This window comes from Ranitomeya imitator, chromosome 3, assembly GCF_032444005.1.
Source record: "Ranitomeya imitator isolate aRanImi1 chromosome 3, aRanImi1.pri, whole genome shotgun sequence".
NCBI classification, from domain to species: Eukaryota; Metazoa; Chordata; class Amphibia; order Anura; family Dendrobatidae; genus Ranitomeya; species Ranitomeya imitator.
In genome coordinates this window covers 299095785-299118761 of record NC_091284.1, presented here as the reverse complement: position 1 = coordinate 299118761, position 22977 = coordinate 299095785, and the positions used below count along the sequence as shown (strand labels likewise).

At 45.3% G+C, this 22977-nt stretch overlaps 1 protein-coding gene across 6 annotated transcripts in view; it reads left to right on the top strand.

The window, feature by feature from the left end:
- SPDEF (SAM pointed domain containing ETS transcription factor) overlaps positions 1-22977 on the top strand; it is a 1047406-nt gene that overhangs the window by 861585 nt on the left and 162844 nt on the right. Inside the window, exon 6 of one of the 6 annotated variants that reach the window (XM_069756558.1) lies at positions 19407-21095. The exons of the other annotated variants lie outside the window; for them this stretch is intronic. Coding sequence (XP_069612659.1) covers positions 19407-19438 — 32 coding nt within the window. The 3' untranslated portion in view covers positions 19439-21095. Of the gene's footprint in view, positions 1-19406; positions 21096-22977 lie in introns of those variants that run through there. 6 annotated transcript variants of the gene reach the window in all.

Sequence of the window (22977 nt, the reverse complement as noted above, 5' to 3'; positions counted from 1 at the left end):
CGGGCACAAGGGGGCATTCTTTGCGTCTGGAGGAGAGAAGGTTTTTCCACCAACATAGAAGAGGATTCTTTACTGTTAGGGCAGTGAGAATCTGGAATTGCTTGCCTGAGGAGGTGGTGATGGCGAACTCAGTCGAGGGGTTCAAGAGAGGCCTGGATGTCTTCCTGGAGCAGAACAATATTGTATCATACAATTAGGTTCTGTAGAAGGACGTAGATCTGGGGATTTATTATGATGGAATATAGGCTGAACTGGATGGACAAATGTCTTTTTTCGGCCTTACTAACTATGTTACTATGTTACTATGTTACTATGTTAGTAGGCCCCAACGAACCAAGTAGCCCCACTGCAGTTGTTCCATTTAACAACTATTTAACAAGAGCCTGAAGATAGAAGCTCAGGAAAGGCAACCAGGAGAACACCTTGGAGCGGCAGACACTGTTAGTAGGCCCCAACCAAACTAGTAGCCCCAGTGCATTTTTAAAATTCCGATAGGCTGAAAACCTGATAATTGCAGGTCATTTTTATTAAGAGGACAGCTGTATTGAGTGGCGCAGCCAGACACTGCTAGTAGGCCTTACACCACAAAGTTGGCTTGATGCAGGTTTAAAAAAGGTTACATGGATACACGGTCAGCATTGGTGTGGTCAGTGGAGGACAATTGGAAGGAGGGACCGCAGACAGACTTATTAGGCCTAAAAAAAAAATAGGCTCAGTGCAGTTTCAATTATCTTGCAGGGGTACACAGGCAGCATTGGTGTGGTCAGCGGAGGACTATTGGAAGGAGGGACCACTGACAGACTTAGTAGGCCTAAAATAAAAAAGGTGGCTCTATGCACTTTTTAATAGGATCCAGGGGTACACAGGCAGCATTGGTGTGGTCAGTGGAGGACTATTGGAAGGAGGGACCGCAGACAGACTTAGTAGGCCTAACATAAAAAAAGTAGGCTCAATGCAGTTTCAATTATCTTGCAGCGGTACACAGGCAGCATTGGTGTGGTCAGTGGAGGACTATTGGAAGGAGGGACCGCAGACAGACTTAGTAGGCCTAAAATAAAAAATGTAGGCTCTATGTACTTTTAATTAGGTTCCAGGGGTACACAGGCAGGATTGGTGTGGTCAGCGGAGGACAATTGGATGGAGTGTCTGACACAGTTAGTACTCCAAAATAATACATAGATGTTAATGTCTCGCAAAAAAACAAAACAAACAAAAAAAAGGATGGCATACTTAGGTACAGGGGTGGGCTCCTCTGCTGACTTTCAGACATTGTTATTTGGCGCAAAGTATTTACTGGTGTAAATGTAGGACAGCACCACTGAATATTTTAAGTAGCATCATACATGTCAACAAATTGGTATTGTCAGTGTCATTGAAGGATTTCACCGCATAGACTAAACAGTGGTGGAGCAGTGAAAGATAATTTTGCAAGTGATAGAGCACAGTTTGAGCTGGGGGGTGGGGGGCACTCTCTCGTGCCCGGCGGTACTGGCCCAAGGCCCCTCATGTTACAACGGTGTGTCTGACGTGGGTGCGCGCCACCACCGCCAGAGACACTTCATTGTACTATGAGGGACCCGGTGCCAGTGCCATCGACCAAAAGTGGGCACACCCACCTCTTCAGACAAACGGCACTCCCACGGCCACGTGGGGGGAGTCAGCCCATTTAGGGAGGTGTAAACATGTCGTATGCTGGATATACAGCAGCTGCAAATGGAGAAATTGGAACACTCAGTAAGACCAGTCCAAAAGCAAGACCTTTTTAAAGGAAAGCTAGGTGTCAGCCGGGAAAGGTGGGGCAAAATAATTAGAAATCCATGAGTGGTTCATTTTAATGAAGGTTAGATCATCAACATTTTGGGTAGCCAGACGAGTCCTTTTTTCGGTCAGTATTGAACCAGCAGCACTGAATACTCTTTCTGATAGCACACTAGCTGCTGGGCAAGTGAGCTCCTGCAATGCATATTCGGACAATTCAGGCCAGGTGTCTATTTTGGGTGCCCACTGCCCAGTAATCAGATAGGAATGACGGGTGAGGGAGAACATCGATAGGGGAGGAAAAATAGTTAGTAACCATACTGGACAAATATTGTCTCCTGTCACTTTGAATTGATGCTGCAGTACCTGTCCTGTCTGCGGTCATTGCGAAATCACTCCACAACCTGGTCAGAAAACCCCTCTGTTCAACGCCACTTCTGATTTATGCACCTCTAACACCTCTGCCATGTTGCCCCCTGCAGCTCGTGTGAGAACCATCACCGGCGCTGTGTGCTGGGACTGCCTGAATCAAACGGTCAACAAGAGTTGCTTGTTTGGTTGCCAATATTTGTTCAAGGTTCTCATGTGGCATGATGTTTTGCAGTTTCCCCTTATAGCGTGGATCCAGGAGGCAGCCCAACCAGTAATCGTCATCGATCATCATTTTTATAATGCGGGGGTCTCTTTTTAGGATACGCAAGGTATAATCCGCCATGTGGGCCAATGTTTCAGTTGTCAATTCACTGTGCTGGATTGAGGAGCACTTTCGGACAAATCAACGTCACTTGCCTCCCTCAAAAACCCTAAACCTGGCCTTGCAACACCACCAGTTTCTATTGCCCCCTGAGAAGCTTCCTCATCCAATAAATACCCACCACCTCGTCCAGTAGACTTCCCTGACCAGACAATGGCTAACTGTCATCATGGCTTCCCTCGTCCTCGGCTGCAGACGCCTGCTCCTTTATGTGCGTCAAACTTTGCATCAGCAGAAGCATTAGGGGGATGCCCATGCTTATTAAGGCGTTGTCTGCACTAACCAGCCGTGTGCATTCCTCAAAACACTGAAGGACTTGACAGAGGTCTTGTAGCTTCGACCACTGCACACCTGACAACTCCAGGTCTGCCATCCAACTGCCTGCCCGTGCATGTGTATCCTCCCACAAATACATAACAGCATGCCTCTGTTCGCACAGTCTCTGAAGCATGTGCAGTGTGGAGTTCCACCTTGTTGCAACGTCGATGATTAAGTGATGCTGGGGTAGGTTCAAAGATCGCTGATGGTTCTGCCTACGGCTGGAGTGTACGGGCGAACGGCGGATGTGCGAGCAAAGTCTGCGCACCTTCAGGAGCAGGTCGGGTAACCCCGGATAACTTTTCAGGAAGAACTGCACCACCAGGTTTAAGGTGTGAGCCAGGCAAGGAATGTGTTTCAGTTGTGAAAGGGCTATGGCAGCCATAAAATTCCTTCCGTTATCACTCACTACCTTGCCTGCCTCAAGATGTACACTGCCCAGCCATGACTGAGTTTCTTGATGGAAGAACTCAGACAGAACTTCTGCGGTGTGTCTGTTGTTGCCCAAACATTCATTTCATTCATGTTGCCTTCATTGCCAATACAGCCTGCTGACACTTGCCACTAGCTGTTCCATAATGGGACATCTCGTGTGCAACAGTGGCAGCTGCGGATGGAGTGGTCGTGTGACTGCAGTCTGTGGATGAGCTCTCGCTTCTGCTGGAGGACGAGGAGGAGGAGGGGGGGTGAATGCCTACAGCCAACTGTTTCCTAGACCGTGGGCTAGGCAGAACTGTCCCAATATTGCTGTTCCCTGGGGACCCTGCATCCACCACATTAATCCAGTGTGCCGTGATGGACATGTAACGCCCCTGGCCATGCCTACTGGTCCATGCATCTGTTGTCAGGTGCACCTTTTTACTCACAGATTGCCTGAGTGCATAGAAAATGCGGACTTTTACATGCTGGTGGAGGGCTGGGATGGCTTTTCTCGAAAAGAAATATCGACTGGGTAGCTCGTAGCGTGGTACAGCGTAGTCCATCAGGGCTTTGAAAGCTTCGCTTTCAACTAACCGGTAGGGCATCATCTCTAACGAGATTAGTTTAGCAATGTGGGCGTTCAAACCCTGTGTACGTGGATGAGAGGATGAGTACTTTCTTTTCCTAACGAGAGTCTCTTGTAGGGTGAGCTGGACTGGAGAGCTGCATATGGTGGAACTAGCGGGGGTGCCGGTGGACCTGGCAGACTGAGAGTGGGTTGGTGATGGTATTCTTGCTGTTGGCCTACATACAGTGTTTCCTACCAAGAACCTGGTGATTCCCTGACTGCTTTGGCCTTGCGACGAAACCTCCACATTTGCTGCAGGTGGTGTGGTAAACAGTGGGCTTACAGTGAGGGAAGGGATGTAGCATTGCTGACTAGCTTCATTGTGAGAGGGTGCAACAACGTTAAGGGACGTTTGGTAGTTAGTCCAGGCTTGCAAGTGCATGGTGCTTAAATGTCTACGCATGCAACTTGTATTTAGATTTTTAACATTCTGACCTCTGCTGAAGGTCCTTGAGCATTTCTTACAAATTACTTTGCACTGATCGTTTGGATCTTGGTTAAAAAAATGCCAGACTGCACTCTTCCTACTATCGGATACCTTTTCAGGCATTGCACACTGAGCTACTTTAACCGGATGGCCAAACTGTCCTACAACTGTTTTAGGTTTTGCCACACGTTTTTGGTCAGATACGGGCCTGCCAGATGGAACCTGTTGCGATGTTCATGCCTGCTGCAGCTCCTCCTCCTCCGCTTCAGAGCTACTGCCGGCTGTGCCCTGTTCACCCAATGGCTGCCAATCGGGGTCAACAACTGGGTCATCTATGACCTCCTCTTCTATGTCCTGTGCACCTTCCTCTGTGTCACCGTGTAAGCCGATGCTATAGCGTTCGTGATGGGGCTCCATAGTCTCATCTGGGTCAGATTCTGGATCAGTACACTGCGAGGGCAATGTTGTGATCTGAGTGAAAGGAACAGCATAATAATCTGGCTGTGGCGGTGCATCTGTGCACTCCTTGTCCGATTCATCTGGTAATGGGCATGGCCTGTTAACAATTTCCCTTTCTAACCCAGGAACGGTATGTATAAAGAGCTCCATGGAGTAACCCGTTGTGTTGCCTGACGCATCCTTCTCTGTTGTTCTGGGTGAAGAACGCAAGGAAGCGACTTGTCCCTGACCGGGAACATCCACTGACGACGCACTGGTTTTACATTTTGCACTTTCCGAAGAGGAGGCAAAGAGCTAGAGGCAGAGTCAGCAAGGAAAGCCAAAACTTGTTCCTGCTGCTCCGGCTTTAAAAGCGGTTTTCCTACTCCCAGAAAAGGGAGCGTTCGAGGTTTTGTGTAGCCAGACGATGACGGTGGCTGAACAACTCGAGACTTACAGTCATGGCCAAAAGTATTCACACCCCTGCAATTCTGTCAGATAATACTCAGTTTCTTCCTGAAAATGATCGCAAACACAAATTCTTTGGTATTATTATCTTCATTTAATTTGTCTTAAATGAAAAAGCACAAAAGAGAATGAAGCAAAAAGCAAAACATTGATCATTTAACACAAAACTCCAAAAATGGGCCAGACAAAAGTATTGACACCCTCAGCCTAATACTTGGTTGCACAACCTTTAGCCAAAATAACTGCGACCAACCGCTTCCGGTAACCATCAATGAGTTACTTACAATGTTCTGCTGGAATTTTAGACCATTCTTCTTTGGCAAACTGCTCCAGGTCCCTGATATTTGAAGGGTGCCTTCTCCAAACTGCCATTTTTAGATCTCTCCACAGGTGTTCTATGGGATTCAGGCCTGGACTCATTGCTGGCCACCTTAGAAGCCTCCAGTGCTTTCTCTCAAACCATTTTCTAGTGCTTTTTGAAGTGTGTTTTGGGTCATTGTCCTGCTGGAAGATCCATGACCTCTGAGGGAGACCCTGCTTTCTAAAAATGGGCCCTGCATTATGCTGAAACATTTGTTGGTAGTCTTCAGACTTCATAATGCCATGCACACGGTCAAGCAGTCCAGTGCCAGGGCAGCAAAGCAACCCCAAAACATCAGGAAACCTCTGCCATGTTTGACTGTAGGGACCGTGTTCTTTTCTTTGAATGCCTCTTTTTTTCTCCTGTAAACTCTATGTTGATGCCTTTGCCCAAAAAGCTCTACTTTTGTCTCATCTGACCAGAGAACATTCTTCCAAAATGTTTTAGGCTTTTTCAATTAAGTTTTGGCAAACTCCAGCCTGGCTTTTTTTTGTCTCAGGGTAAGAAGTGGGGTCTTCCTGGTTCTCCTACCATACAGTCCCTTTTCATTCAGACACCGACGGATAGTATGGGTTGACACTGTTGTACCCTCGGTCTGCAGGGCAGCTTGAACTTGTTTAGATGTTAGTCTAGGTTCTTTATCCAACATCCGCACAATCTTGCGTTGAAATCTCTTGTCAATTTTTCTTTTCCGTCCACATCTAGGGAGGTTAGCCACAGTGCCATGGGCTTTACACGTCTTGATGACACTGCGCACGGTAGACACAGGAACATTCAGGTCTTTGGTGATGGACTTGTAGCATTGAGATTGCTCATGCTTACTCACAATTTGGTTTCTCAAGTCCTCAGACAGTTCTTTGGTCTTCTTTCTTTTCTCCATGCTCAATGTGGTACACACAAGGACACAGGACAGAGGTTGAGTCAACTTTAATCCATGTCAACTGGCTGCAAGTGTGATTTAGTTATTGCCAACACCTGTTAGGTGCCCCAGGTAAGTTACAGGTGCTGTCAATTACACAAATTAGAGAAGCATCACATGATTTTTCAAAGGGTGCCAATACCTTTGTCCACCCCCTTTTTATGTTTGGTGTGGAATTATATCCAATTTGGCTTTAGGACAATTCTTTTTGTGTTTTTTTCATTTAAGACAAATTAAATGTAGATAATAAAACCAAATAATTTGTGTTTGCAATTATTTTCAGGAAGAAACTGAGTATTATTTGACAGAATTGCAGGGGTGTGAATACTTTTGGCCATGACTGTAGGTGCTATATTGCTTTTCCCATGACCACCTGATGCTCCACCACCACTACCATCATTACCAGCTGGCAATGACCGCCCACGGCCACGACCTCTTCCACCAGACTTCCTCATTCTTGGAAATATTTAACCAAACTAACAAATAGTATTTGGTACTGTAAAACCAGTTACAAGGTGGACACAAAATTGTTGTGAATTTAAATATCCCTTTATAGATGTGAGACTGCAGGGAAAATCAGGCCCACTGTATTACAGTACACAGTTTCAGTGGCAGACAGTGGCTGACAGATATGCCACTAACAGGACTGACGCAGATGCACACACTGGAAATAAAAATCTCCCCTTCTTTTTTTTTATATGGAAGACTAGTGAATAAGTCTGGCCCACTGTATTACAGTATATTTTCTGTGGCAGAAAATGACTGACAGATACCACAGACTGGACTGGCACAGATGCACAGATTTGCCAATATTAATCTCCCCTTTTTCTTATATGGAAGACTAGTGAATAAATCTGGCCCACTGTTTTACAGTATTGTTTCTGTGGTACAAAATGACAGACAGATACCACAGATTGGACTGGCACAGATGCACAGATTTGCCAATATTAATCTCCTCTTCTTTTTTTTTTGATGGGAGACTAGTGAATAAATCTGGCCCACTGTTTTACAGTATTGTTTCTGCGGCAGAAAATGACAGATACCACAGACTGGACTGGCACAGATGCACAGATTTGCCAATATTATTCTCCCCTTTTTGTTTTTATATGGAAGACTAGTGAATAAATCTGGCCCACTGTTTTACAGTATTGTTTCTGTGGAACAAAATGACTGACAGATACAATAGACTGGACTGGCACAGTTGCACTGATTGGCAATATAAATCCCCCTTTTTAGGTGTGGGACAGTGCAGAAAAATACATGCCCACTGTTTCACACTACACAGTTTCAGGGGCAGAAAGTGGCTTGAAGATACATAAATATATATATATATATATATATATATATATATATATATATATATAGGGACTGTACTACAATTACTATCTCCCTACAGTAATCTCAAAAAAGTATGGCAGGCAGCAATAAAAAGGACTGCTGCACACAAAAGTGTGGACAAAAAAACAAGATAGCTGTGCAGAAAGGAAGGAACAACAGGATTTGTGCTTTGAAAAAAGCAGTTGGTTTGCACAGCGGCGTACAAACAGCAATGCAGCTATCAGGGAGCCTTATAAGGCAGCCTTATAAGCTACAGAGCTGATGCACAGAAATCTAGATTCCACTGTCCCTGCAAGGAAAAGGTGGTGTTGGACAGTGGAAATCGCTACAGCACAAGCGGTTTGGGGGTTTATATTCCCTGCCTAACGCTATCCCTGCTTCTGACGAAGCCGCAACAACCTCTCCCTATGCTCAGATCAGCAGCAGTAAGATGGTGGTCGGCGTGCACGCCCCTTTATAGCCCCTGTGACGCCGCAGAAAGCAAGCCAATCACTGTAATGCCCTTCTCTAAGATGGTGGGGACTGAGACCTATGTCATCACGCTGCCCACACTTTGCGTCCACCTTCATTGGCTGAGAAATGGCGCTGAACGCGTCATATAAAACGCAACTTCGGCGCGAAGGTCGCGTACCGCATGGCCGATCCCACGCTGGGATCGGATCGGGTTTCATGAAACCCGACTTTGCCAAAAGTCGGCGACTTATGAAAATGACCGATCCGTTTCGCTCAACCCTAATGGAGAGGCTATTTCTGTTGATGAGGAAGAGACAGGTACTGGAATACGAGGAGACTGAAACCCTGATGGAAGTTGGGCCTGCTATTCTTGCTGTGGGTAAAATGTGTGATGTCCTTGCATCTGACTCTGTCCCAGACTCCACCAAGTTTACCCAGTGTGCCATCAGGGAAATGGAGCATCCCTGTTCACAATTATTTGTCCAAATGTCTGTGGTTAGGTGGACCTTCCCTGCGACTGCTTTGGCCAGAGCACGGCTGATATTGTGCAGCACGTGTTTGAGACAGCACACCGGGAAAAACAGTGAGGGCTGGGAATTGAGAACCATGGGGCTGCCACCGCCAAGAGGTCACGGAAAGACTCAGTTCCCCCAAGTCGAATTGGCAACATTTCCATGGCTAGCATTCTGGCAATGTGGGTAGGTTGGGTTTGGGTCTGTGGGTGGATATTTCTGCTTTCTGTTAAACGTCTGGGGCAGGAACAACTGAACGCTGCGCTGGGACAATGAACTGCACGTGGTTGCTGACTGTTGTGTGTGTGTGTGTGTGTGTGTGTGTGTGCAACCGCTTGTTGTGGGCAGTAGGCCTCAGTGCCTGCTTCCTGGACAGCAGATTGAAAAGGCCATAACACAGGGGAAGGGGTAGTGGTTTTACCATCAGACATAGATTTTGTTCCCATGCGTTCCGTCCACTGTGGTGCAGCGGTAGCACACTTGTGCAGTGATGAGGCAGTGACCACAGTAAAGTTAAAAAAACAAAAGTCTCTTTAATATTCAGACTACTCACAAAGTAGAAGCACAAATATGATATCCTCCAGATTGCAGCCGGGAAACAAAATAGTGTATAAACGTTGCTCAGGACAGCGACACCACCGTATCACTTGGGGCTTGTTAGTTTGGAAAAACGAAGACTAAGGGGTGATCTTATTTTAATGTATAAATATATGAGGGGACAGTACAAAGACCTTTCTGATGATCTTTTTAATCATAGACCTGAAACAGGGACAAGGGGGCATCCTCTGCGGTTGGAGGAAAAAAGGTTTAAGCATAATAACTGTCGGGATCACACTCAGTCGGAGCAGCCTTTGGAAGTGGTGAATCACCAGAAATAATACACAAGACACGTCTTGTATAGTGTATCACTGGGAAGTCTCTGAAGCACGCCTGCCTTCAATGTGCTATCCCTTCTTTATATAGCTGTTTCAGTAGGTTTAGTGGTTATACAAGTTTTGCATGTTTAAACAAAGAGACAAAACAGGAAAGAAAGAAAAGAAAAGAAAACAGTTTCGTGGGCGGCAGTTTCACAACAAACAGTACAAAGGCAATTCCACAGACAAGAAAAACAGGATTTCATACTATAGCTAAAATGTCCTTGAATGGACAGGTCAATATTTATCACAAATTCTTTTTTTTTATTTTTGTTCATTGAGGTAATCATTTTTGTTCTGCTCTTCACATAACAGACGCGGATTCTTTACTGTAAGAGCAGTAAGACTATGGAACTCTCTGCCGTATGATGTTGTAATGAGTGATTCATTACTTAAATTTAAGAGGGGACTGGATACCTTTCTGGAAAAGTATAATGTTACAGGGTATATACACTAGATTCCTTGATAGGGCGTTGATCCAGGGAACTAGTCTGATTGCCGTATGTGGAGTCGGGAAGGAATTTTTTTCCCCAATGTGGAGCTTACTCTTTGCCACATGGGGTTTTTTTGCCTTCCTCTGGATCAACATGTTAGGGCATGTTAGGTTAGGCTATGGGTTGAACTAGATGGACATATAGTCTTCCTTCAACCTTAATAACTATGTAACTATGTAACTATGTATCAAGCAGCGAGGTGCCAGGAGTAGGGTTGAGCGAAACGGATCGGTCATTTTCATAAGTCGCCGACTTTTGGCAAAGTCGGGTTTCATGAAACCCGATCCGATCCCAGCGTAGGGTCGGCCACGCGGTTGGCGACCTTCGCGCCAAAGTTGCATTTCTATGACGCGTTCAGCGCCATTTCTCAGCCACTGAAGGTGGATGCAGAGTGTGGGCAGCGTGATGACATAGGTCTCAGTCCCCACCATCTTAGAGAAGGGCACTACAGTGATTGGCTTGATTTCTGCGGTGTCACAGGGGCTATAAAGGGGCGTGCACGCCGACCGCCATCTTACTGCTTCTAATCTGAGTATAAGGAGAGGTTGCTGCCGCTTCGTCAGAAGCAGGGATAGTGTTAGGCAGGGTATATTAACCCCCAAACTGCTTGTGCAGTAGCGATTTACACTGTCCAACACCATCTTTTGTTTGCAGGGACAGTGGAGTTTTTTTGGGGGTGCATCAGCTCTGTAGCTTAGGCTGCCTTATAAGGCTGCCTTATAAGGCTCACTGATAGCTGCATTGCTGTTTGTACGCCGCTGTGCAAACCAACTGCTTTTTTCAAAGCACAAATCCTGATGCTCCTTCCTTTCTGCACAGCTATCTTGTTTGTTTGTCCACACTTTTGACTTTTGTGTGCAGCAGTCCTTTTTATTGCTGCCTGACATACTTTTCTGAGATTACTGTAGGGAGATACTTTTTTTTGTTATATCTCTTCAAGCCACTTTCTGCAACAGAAAATATACTCTAATACAGTGGCCCAGATTTATTTACTAGTCTCCCTGAAAAAAAAGGGGCAGATTAAAATTGGCAAATCTGCATCAGTGCCAGTCCTGTCTGTGGCATCTGTCTTTCATTTTCTGCCATAGAAAATATACTGTATTACAGTGGGCCTGATTTCTTCACAATTCTCCCAGAAAAAAATAAAACAAGTGGGAGATTAAGATTGGCAAATCTGCATCACTGCCAGTCCTGTCTGTGGCATCTGTCTTTTATTTTCTGCCACAGAAAACCTACTGTATAACAGTGGGCCTGATTTATTCACAATTCTCCCAGAAAAAATAAAACAAGTGGGAGATTAAGATTGACAAATCTGCATCACTGCCAGTCCTGTCTGTGGCATCAGTCTTTCATTTTCTGCCACAGAAAACCTACTGTATAACAGTGGGCCTGATTTCTTCACAATTCTCCCAGAAAAAATAAAACAAGTGGGAGATTAAGATTGGCAAATCTGCATCAGTGCCAGTCCTGTGTGTGGCATCTGTCTTTCATTTTCTGCCACAGAAAACCTACAATACCCAGATAGATTAGCGAAATTAGGATTATTTAGTCTAGAAAAAAGACGACTGAGGGGCGATCTAATAACCATGTATAAGTATATAAGGGGACAATACAAATATCTCGCTGAGGATCTGTTTATACCAAGGAAGGTGACGGGCACAAGGGGGCATTCTTTGCGTCTGGAGGAGAGAAGGTTTTTCCACCAACATAGAAGAGGATTCTTTACTGTTAGGGCAGTGAGAATCTGGAATTGCTTGCCTGAGGAGGTGGTGATGGCGAACTCAGTCGAGGGGTTCAAGAGAGGCCTGGATGTCTTCCTGGAGCAGAACAATATTGTATCATACAATTATTAGGTTCTGTAGAAGGACGTAGATCTGGGGATTTATTATGATGGAATATAGGCTGAACTGGATGGACAAATGTCTTTTTTCGGCCTTACTAACTATGTTACTATGTTACTATGTTACTGTATAACAGTGGGCCTGATTTCTACACAATTCTCCCAGAAAAAAATAAAACAAGTGGGAGATTAAGATTGGCAAATCTGCATCACTGCCTGTCCTGTCTGTGGCATCTGTCTTTCATTTTCTACCACAGAAAATATACTGTATTACAGTGGGCCTGATTTCTTTAATATTCTCCCAGAAAAAATAAAAAGGGGGAGATTTTTATTGGTGGTGTGTGCATCTGCATCAGTCCTGTTAGTGGCATATCTGTCTGCCACTTAAGCTGTGTACTGTAATACAGTGGGCCTGATTTTCCCTGCAGTCTCACCCACCTATAAAGGGAGATATAAATTCACCACAAGTTTGAGTACACCTTGTAACTCGTTTTACAGTAACAAATACCGTTGGTTTGGTTACGTTTTTCAAACAATGATGAAGGATGGTGGAAGAGGTCGTGGCCGTGAGCGGTCATTGCCAGCTGGTAATGATGGTAGTGGTGGTGGATAGTGTTGAGCGATACCTTCCGATATTTGAAAGTATCGGTATTGGATGGTATCAGCCGATATCTGAAAAATATCGGATATCGCCAATACCGATATCCGATACCAATACAAGTCAATGGGACACAAATATCGGAATGCATCCTGTAATGGATCCCAGGGTCTGAAGGAGAGGAAACTCTCCTTCAGGCCCTGGGATCCATATTCATGTGTAAAATAAAGAATAAAAATAAAAAATATTGATATACTCACCCTCGGACATGCCCTGGTTGTAACCGCTGCAACCGCCATGATTCCGATCCTAAGAATGAGCGCGTGAAGGACCTTCGATGACGTCGCGGCTTGTGATTGGTCACGTGACCGCTCATGTGACCGCTCACGTGACCAATCACAAGCCACGACGTCATCGCAGGTCCTTCACTCGCTCATTCTTAGGAAGGGAAGCATGGCAGTTGCAGCAGTTTCAACCAGGGCGCGTCCGAGGGTGAGTATATCAATATTTTTTATTTTTATTCTTTATTTTACACATCAATCTTCATCCCGACACCGATTCCCGATATCGCAAAAATAACAGATCTCGGTATCGGAATTCCGATGCCGCAAATATCGGCCGATACCCAATACTTGCGGTATCGGAATGCTCAACACTAGTGGTGGAGCATCAGGTGGTCGTGGGAAAAGCAATATAGCACCTAAGTCTCGAGTTGTTGAGCCAGCGTCATCGTCTGGCTACACAAGGCCTCGAACACTCCCTTTTCTGGGAGTAGGAAAACCGCTTTTAAAGCCGGAGCAGCAGGAACAAGTTTTGGCTTTCCTTGCTGACTCTGCCTCTAGCTCTTTGCCTCCTCTTCGGAAACTGCTAAATGTAAAAGCAGCGTGTCGTCAGTGGATGTTCACGGTCAGAAACAAGTCGCTTCCTTGACTTCTTCACCAAGAACAACAGAGAAGGATGCGTCAGCCGACACAATGGGTTACTCCATGGGAGCTCTTTACACATACCGCTCCTGGGTTAGAAAGGGAAATTATTAACAGGCCATGCCCATTACCAGATGAATTGGTCATGGAGTGCACAGATGCACAGCCACAGCCAGATTACTATGTTGTTCCTTTGACTCAGATCAGAACATTGCCTTCGCAGTGTACTGATATAGAATCTGACCCTGATGAGACTATGGAGCCCCGTCACGAACGGTATCGCTCCGGATTAAACGGTGACACAGAGGAAGTTGCACACGACATAGAAGAGGAGGTCACAGATGACCCAGTTGTTGACCCCGATTGGCAGCCATTGGGGGAACAGGGTGCAGGCGGCAGTAGCTGCGAAGCGGAGGAGGAGGAGAAGTTGCAGCAGTCATCAACATCGCAACAGGTTCCATCTGGCAGGCCCGTATCTGGCCAAAAACGTGTGGCAAAACAAAAACCAGTTGTAGGACAGCGTGGCCATCCAGTTAAAGAAACTCAGTGTGCAATGCCTGAAAAGGTATCTGAGAGTAGGAAGATTGCAGTCTGGCATTTTTTTAAACAAGATCCAAATGATCAGCGTAAAGTCATCTGTAAAAAATGTTCAAGGAGCTTCAGCAGAGATCAGAATGTTAAAAATCTAAATACAAGTTGCATGAGTAGACATTTAACCACTATGCACTTGCAAGCCTGGACTAACTACCAAACGTCCCTTAACGTTGTAGCACCCTGTCACAATGAAGTTAGTCAGCAGTGCTACATCCCTTACCTCACTGTAAGCCCACAGTTTACCGCACCACCTGAAGTAAATATGGAGGTTTTGTTGCAAGGCCAAAGCAGTCAGGGAATCACCAGGTTCGTGGCAGGAAACACTGTATGTAGGACACCAGCAAGAATACCATCTCCAACCCTCTCTCAGTCTGCCATGTCCACCGGCACCCCCGCTAGTTCCACCATCTGCAGCTCTCCAGTCCAGCTCACCCTACATGAGAATCTTGTTGGGAAAAGGAAGTACTCATCCTCACATCCGCGTACACAGGGTTTGAACGCCCACATTGCTAGACTAATCTCATTAGAGATGATGCCCTACCGGTTAGTTGAAAGCAAAGCTTTCAAAGCCCTGAAGGACTATGCTGTACCACGCTACGACCTACCCAGTCGACAATTCTTTTCGAGAAAAGCCATCCCAGCCCTCCACTAGCATGTAAAAGACTGCATCGTCCATGCACTCAGGCAATCTGTGAGTACAAAGGTGCACCTGACAACAGATGCATGGACCAGTAGGCATGGCCAGGGCCGTTACGTCTCCATCACGGCCCACTGGGTTAATGTGATGGATGCAGGGTCCACAGGGGACAGCAATATTGGGACAGTTCTGCCTAGCCCACGGTCTAGGAAACAGTTGGCTGTAGGTGTTCGCCCCCCTCCTCCTCCTCGTCCTCCTGCAGAAGCGAGAGCTCGTCCACAGACCACAGTCGCACGACCACTCCATCCGCAGCTGCCACTGTTGCACACGAGGTATCCCATTATGGAACAGCTAGTGGCAAGCGTCAGCAGGCTGTATTGGCAATGAAGTGTTTGGGCGACAACAGACACACCGCGGAAGTTCTCTCCGAGTTCTTGCAGAAAGAAACTCAGTCCTGGCTGGGCACTGTGCATCTTGAGGCAGGCAAGGTAGTGAGTGATAACGGAAAGAATTTTATGGCTGCCATAGCCTTTTCACAACTGAAACACATTCCTTGCCTGGCTCACACCTTAAACCTGGTGGTGCAGTGCTTCCTGAAAAGTTATCCGGGGTTACTCGACCTGCTCCTCAAAGTGTGCAGACTTTGCTCGCATATCCGCCGTTCGCCCGTACACTCCAGCCGTATGCAGAATCATTAGCGGTCTTTGAACCTTCCCCAGCATCGCCTTATCATCGACATTGCAACAAGGTGGAACTCCACACTGCACATGCTTCAGAGACTGTGCGAACAGAGGCGTGCTGTTATGTATTTGTGGGAGGATACGCATACACGGGCAGGCAGTTGGATGGCAGACATGGAGTTGTCAGGTGTGCAGTGGTCGAAGCTACAAGACCTGTGTCAAGTCCTTCAGTGTTTTGAGGAATGCACACAGCTGGTTAGTGCAGATAACGCCATAATAAGCATGAGCATCCCCCTAATGCGTCTGGTGATGCAAAGTTTGATGCACATAAAGGAGCAGGCGTCTGCAGCCGAGGACGAGGGAAGACTTGATGACAGTCAGCCATTGTCTGTTCAGGGCAGTCTACAGGACGAGGTGGCGGGCGAAGAGGAGGAGGATGAGGAGGATGATGGGGATGAGTATTTTTTGGATGAGGAAGCTTCTCAGGGGCAATACTGATGATTACTGGTTGACCTGCCTCCTTGATCCTCGCTATAAAGGCAAATTGCAAAATATCATGCCACATGAGAACCTCGAACAAATATTGGCAACCAAACAAGCAAGTCTTGTAGACCGTTTGATTCAGGCATTCCCTGCACACAGTGTCGGTGATGGTTCTCACACGAGCTGCAGGGGGCAACAGGGCAGAGGTGTTAGAGGTGCACAAATCAGAAGTGGCGTTGGACAGAGGGGTTTTCTGACCAGTTTGTGGAGTGATTTTGCAATGACCGCAGACAGGACAGGTACTGCAGCATCAATTCAAATTGACAGGAGACAACATTTGTCCACAAGGGTTACTAACTATTTTTCATCCCTTATCGTTGTTCTCCCTCAACTGTCATTCCCATTTGATTACTGGGCCTCCAAAATCGACACCTGGCCTGGCAGCTAGTGTGCTATCAGAAAGAGTATTCAGTGCTGCTGGTTCAATATTGACTTAAAAAAGGACTCATCTGGCTACCCAAAATGTTGATGATCTAACCTTCATTAAAATGAACCACTCATGGATTTCTAATTATTTTGCCCCACCTTCCCCAGCTGACACCTAGCTTTCCTATAAAAAGGTCTTGCTTGTGGACTGATCTTACTGACTGTTCCAATCTCTTAATTTGCAGCTGCTGTTTGTCCAGCATACGTCATGTTTACACCTCCCTAAATGGGCTAACTCCCCCCACGGGGCCGTCGTCTCGCCACTTGGTGCAAGCACCCGTGAGAGTGCCGTTTGTCTGAAGAGGTGGGTGTGCCCACTTTTGGTCGATGGCACTGCCACTGGGTCCCTCATAGTACAATGAAGTGTCTCTGGCGGTGGTGGCACGCACCCAACATCAGACACACCGTTGTAACATGAGGGGCCCTGGGCATGTACCGCCGGCCACAAGAGTGTCCCCCCCAGCTCAAACAGTGCTCTACCACCTGTAAAATTATCTCTCACAGCTCCACCAATGTTTAGTCTATGCTCTGAAATCTTTCAATGCCTGGCACTGACAATACCAATTTGTTGACATGTATGATGCTAGTTAAAATAGTCAGGGGCCGTGTCCTATATCTACACCAGTAAAAACTTTGCGCCAAATTACTATGTCTGAAAGTAAGCAGAGGAGCCCACCCCTGTACCTAAGTATGCCACCCTTTTTATTTGTTTGTTTTGTTGTTTTGCGAGACATTAACATCTATTTATTTTTTGGGAGTACTCCTTCCAATTGTCCTCCGCTGACCACACCAATGCTGCCTGTGTACCCCTACCACATAATCAAAGCTGCATTGAGCCTAATTTATTTATTTTAGGCCTACTAAGTCTGTCTGCGGTCTCTCCTTCCAATTGTCCTCCGCTGACCACACCAATGCTGCCTTTGTACCCCTAACACATAATCGAAGCTGCATTGAGCCTAATTTATTTATTTTAGGCCTACTAAGTCTGTCTGCGGTCCATTCTTCTAATTGTCCTCCGCTGACCACACCAATGCTGCCTGTCTACCCCTACCACATAATCGAAGCTGCAGTGAGCCTAATTTATTTATTTTAGGCCTACTAAGTCTGTCTGCGGTCCCTCCTTCCAATTGTCCTCCGCTGACCACACCAATGCTGCCTGTGTCCCCCTACAACATAATCAAAGCTGCGTTGAGCCTAATTTATTTATTTTAGGCCTACTAAGTCTGTCTGCAGTCCCTGCTTCCAATTGTCCTCCGCTGACCACACCAATGCTGCCTGTGTAACCCATACCACATAATCGAAGCTGCATTGAGCCTAATTTATTTATTTTAGGCCTACCAAGTCTGTCTGCGGTCCCTTCTTCCAATTGTCCTCCGCTGACCACACCAATGCTGAGTGTGTACCCCTACCACATAATCGAAGCTGCATTGAGCCTAATTTATTTATTTTAGGCCTACCAAGTCTGTCTGTGGTCCCTCCTTCCAATTGTCCTCCGCTGACCACACCAATGCTGCCTGTGTACCCCTACCACATAATCGAAGCTGCATTGAGCCTTATTTATTTATTTTAGGCCTACTAAGTCTGTCTGCAGTCCCTCCTTCCAATTGTCCTCCGCTGACCACACCAATGCTGCCTGTCTACCCCTACCACATAATCGAAGCTGCAGTGAGCCTAATTTATTTATTTTAGGCCTACTAAGTCTGTCTGCGGTCCCTCCTTCCAATTGTCCTCCGCTGACCACACCAATGCTGCCTGTGTCCCCCTACAACATAATCGAAGCTGCGTTGAGCCTAATTTATTTATTTTAGGCCTACTAAGTCTGTCTGCGGTCCCTCCTTCCAATTGTCCTCCGCTGACCACACCAATGCTGCCTGTGTAACCCATACCACATAATCGAAGCTGCATTGAGCCTAATTTATTTATTTTAGGCCTACCAAGTCTGTCTGCGGTCCCTTCTTCCAATTGTCCTCCGCTGACCACACCAATGCTGAGTGTGTACCCCTACCACATAATCGAAGCTGCATTGAGCCTAATTTATTTATTTTAGGCCTACTAAGTCTGTCTGCGATCTCTCCTTCCAAATGTCCTCCGCTGACCACACCAATGCTGCCTGTGTACCCCTACCACATAATCGAAGCTGCATTGAGCCTAATTTATTTATTTTAGGCCTACTAAGTCTGTCTGCCGTCCCTCCTTCCAACTGTCCTCTGCTGACCACACCAATGCTGCCTGTGTACCCCTACCACATAATTGAAGCTGCATTGAGCCTAATTTATTTATTTTAGGCCTACTAAGTCTGTCTGCGGTCCCTCCTTCCAATTGTCCTCCGCTGACCACACCAATGCTGCCTGTGTACCCCTACCACATAATCGAAGCTGCATTGAGCCTAATTTATTTATTTTAGGCCTACTAAGTCTGTCTGCGGTCCCTCCTTTCAATTGTCCTCCGCTGACCACACCAATGCTGCCTGTGTACCCCTACCACATCACTGGGGAACAATTTGAAAAAAAATTTCTGTTGAGTTAGGTTTTTGAGCTGATTTATACTAAAATTGGCATGCTGATTCCAAAAATGTAGTCAGTTTTTTTCTAGCACGTCAAGTTTTTCCTCCACAACTTACCTGCCAGAGAAGCACAATTGCACTGATATCTGTAATAAGACTTGTTATCTGATTACAATTTGACTCATATAGAGCTACGTGGCAACTTCTAAGAGTAGTCACAACTGAGACAGTGTGGTGAGAAGTGTGTGCAGCTCCCAATACGTCATAATTATCAATATCTTTACACAAAAAATGTATCATAGTAGGAATAAATAGGATTTGTGATAGCTTTTCTCTTTACATTGGGTGCTTAGTTGTAATTTATATATCTTTTATGATTTTTTTCTTTGTTAGTTTTCAAAGCTTGTAACTTTCCATCTCAGTGTTTTATTTACATATGTACATATTTCCTTTGTTTCAGATCATGTCTGCTCCTTCTTCCTCTCGTCGTAAATGCCTAAACAACCCTGACTCCTTCTGCTATATTTGTGGTGTTTTCACCATTCCAGTTCAAATGGCAAACATCAGTGCATTTGTCAAACAAGCATATTTTGCATATTTTAAAGTAAAACTCGGTGATCAAGATAAGCCATGGGCCCCTCACATCGTGTGCAAGCAGTGTGTCGAGAGTTTACGGATGTGGACCAAAGGAACACGTGAAAAGTTGGCATTTGGTATCCCCATGGTGTGGAGAGAGCAAAAAAGTCATTCCACAGACTGTTACTTCTGTTTAGTGAAAACATCAGGATTTAACAGGAAAAATAAAAGTAAAATAGAATATCCAAATCTACCGTCAGCTATCAGACCAATGCCTCATTCAGCTGAAATTCCAGTGCCAGTTTTCGAACAGCTACCATCTCTAGAAGTTCTGAGTGATGTTGACGAACACAGTGACAGCAATGATGTAGAATTTGAAATTCACAAGGATTCAGTTCGTAAGGGATTTGATCAGCACTAGTTAAATGATTTAGCACGTGAATTGGGCTTATCAAAAAAAGCTTCAGAATTACTAGCATCAAGGCTGAATGAGAAACAGTTACTTGAACAAGGAGCGAAGGTATCATACTTTCGTACTAGAGAAAGTACATTTTTGCAGTACTTTCCGTGTGACAGCGGTTTTGTGTTTTGCCATAATATTCCTGGTTTACTACAAGAATTAGGGCTTTCAATGTACAATTCAAATGAATGGCGACTGTTTATTGATAGCTCAAAGAGGAGTCTTAAGTGTGTCCTTCTACACAATGGCAATTTATTTGGTGCAGTCCCTATTGGGCATTCTGTCTCTCTTCGTGAAGAACATGGAGATGTAAAGAGAGTTATTGAGTTATTGAAATATGACACACACAATTGGATCATCTGTGTTAACCTTAAAATGGTTTGCTTCCTTCTTGGTCAGCAACGTGGGTACACAAAGTATCCCTGCTTTCCCTGTATGTGGGATAGCAGAGCTCGAGAAAAGCATTGGGTTGAGTCGAATTGGCCTCCAAGATCTGGTCTTAAACCTGGAGATCCTAACATTCTACATCAGCCACTTGTTGACAGGAAGAATATACTATTCCCACCTCTGCACATAAAACTAGGTCTCATGAAGCAATTTGTAAAAGCATTGCCAACTGACGGCGACTGTTTTAAGTACATCATGTGGCACTTCCTGGACTGTCCATTGAAAAAATCAAGGCTGGGGTGTTTGATGGTCCACAAATTCGACAGCTCATCAAAGATGAACATTTCACCGGGACTATGTCAGATCTTGAGAAGAATGCTTGGTTATCATTCAAAGATGTCGTCAAGAACTTTCTTGGAAATACACGTGCAAGTAATTACAAAGAAATTGTTCAGAAACTATTGGAGAGCTACTAAGCGCTTGGTTGCAACATGAGTATTAAACTACATTTTCTGCATTGCCATCTTGCCAACTTTCCGGAAAATCTTGGTGCGGTTAGCGATGAGCAAGGTGAACGATTTCACCAAGATTTGAAGGTTATGGAAGACCGTTACCAGAGTAGATGGGATGTACATATGATGGCTGACTATTGCTGGAGCATCAAATGTGATTGTCCTCAAGTTAAACACTCCAGAAAAAGCTATAAATGTACATTTTTACCTTAAATACTTGCATATATATATATATATATAAATATATATATATATACATATATATATATATATATATCCTTTGTAAAAAAAACATGATAGTGTTAAAAAACATATTTGTCATGCCTATTTCTTATATATTTCATTTTTTGTTCATATTTGTACTATTTAAAAAAAAAACACTTTTTAGGTACAGTAGTTTACATATTTTTGAGAAGACAAAAATCCTATAGTTCAAAAACTTGACGTGATAGAGAAAAACTGAGATCATTTCTGGATTCAGCATCCAAAAATTAGTTAAGAACAGTTATCTGACCTAACTCCTAAAAAATTGTGTTCCCCAGTGAATCGAAGCCTAATTTATTTATTTTAGGCCTATTAAGTCTGTCTGCGGTCCCTCCTACCAATTGTCCTCCGGTGACCACACCAATTCTGCCTGTGTAACCAAGTAACCTTTTTTAAACCTTCAGCGAGCCAACTTTGTGGTGTAAGGCCTACTAGCAGTGTCTGGCTGCGCCACTCAATACAGCTGTCCTCCTCTTTAAAAAAAAATGAGCTGCAATTGTCTGGTTTTCAGCCTGTCAGAATTTTAAAACTGCATTGGGGCCACAAGTTTCGTTGGGGTCTCCAAACTGTGTCTGCAGCTCCAAGGTGTTCTCCAGGTTGCCTCTCCATAGCTTCTATCTTCATACTCTTGTTAAGTAGTTGTTGAAATAACACTGCATTAGGCCTACAAGTTGGGTTTGGGTTCTAGAACCGGTGTCTGCCGCTCCAAGGTGTTCTAGAGGTTGCCTCTCCCTAGCTTCTATCTTCATGCTATTGTTAAGTAGTTGTTGAAACAACACTGCATTAGGCCTACAAGTTGGGTCTGGGTTGTAGAGACGGTGTCTGCTGCTCCAAGGTGGTCTCCATGTTGCCTCTCCCTAGCTTCTATCTTCATGCTCTTGTTAAGTAGTTGTTGAAATAACACTGCATTAGGCCTACAAGTTGGGTCTGGGTTGTAGAGACGGTGTCTGCCGCTCCAAGGTGTTCTCCAGGTTGCCTCTCCATAGCTTCTATCTTCATGCTCTTGTTAAGTAGTTGTTGAAACAACACTGCATTAGGCCTACAAGTTGGGTCTGGGTTGTAGAGACGGTGTCTGCCGCTCCAAGGTGGTCTCCATGTTGCCTCTCCCTAGCTTCTATCTTCATGCTCTTGTTAAGTAGTTGTTGAAACAACACTGCATTAGGCCTACAAGTTGGGTCTGGGTTGTAGAGATGGTGTCTGCCGCTCCAAGGTGTTCTGCAGGTTGCCTCTCCATATCTTCTATCTTCATGCTCTTGTTAAGTAGTTGTTGAAACAAAATGTAAAAATCAAGTAAATACCTGCGCTGAGTAACAAAAAATCCTCCGAACCACACAATCTGTTGTCCAAAAAAGAATTTTTATAGGTTACCATACCAGAATAACAAAAGCATAACCGCGGTGTGGATAAGTATCCTATTTCATGAGGTACCAGCAACGTTTTGGTTAAATATAACAAATTGTTACCTTTGAGTGGTCAGTGGAATTAAGCTCCTTGTGATGGTCTTACTGAACCATATCCATTGCGTCCGTAGTATAAAAGAAACTGGCAGGCTTCCTATAATTGTCCTATTAGGCTGTGTCCACTGCGGTTTTTGTCTTCAGATGAAGCCGCTCTGGGTTGTATCCACTGCGTCCGTGGTTCCGGTGTGGATCTTTAGGTGGAGCCGCTCTGTGCGCTGCCCCGGCCGGCGGCAGAACGCTCAAAGCACGCTCCCCACTTGGGACTAGTGAGCGCTGGAGTAGCCGCTGGGTCCTCTGCCGAAGCAGGACCTTCCGTGACGTCACGATCACGTGAGTAAACACGTGACTAGGCTAAGGAGAGCAGCGAGGACC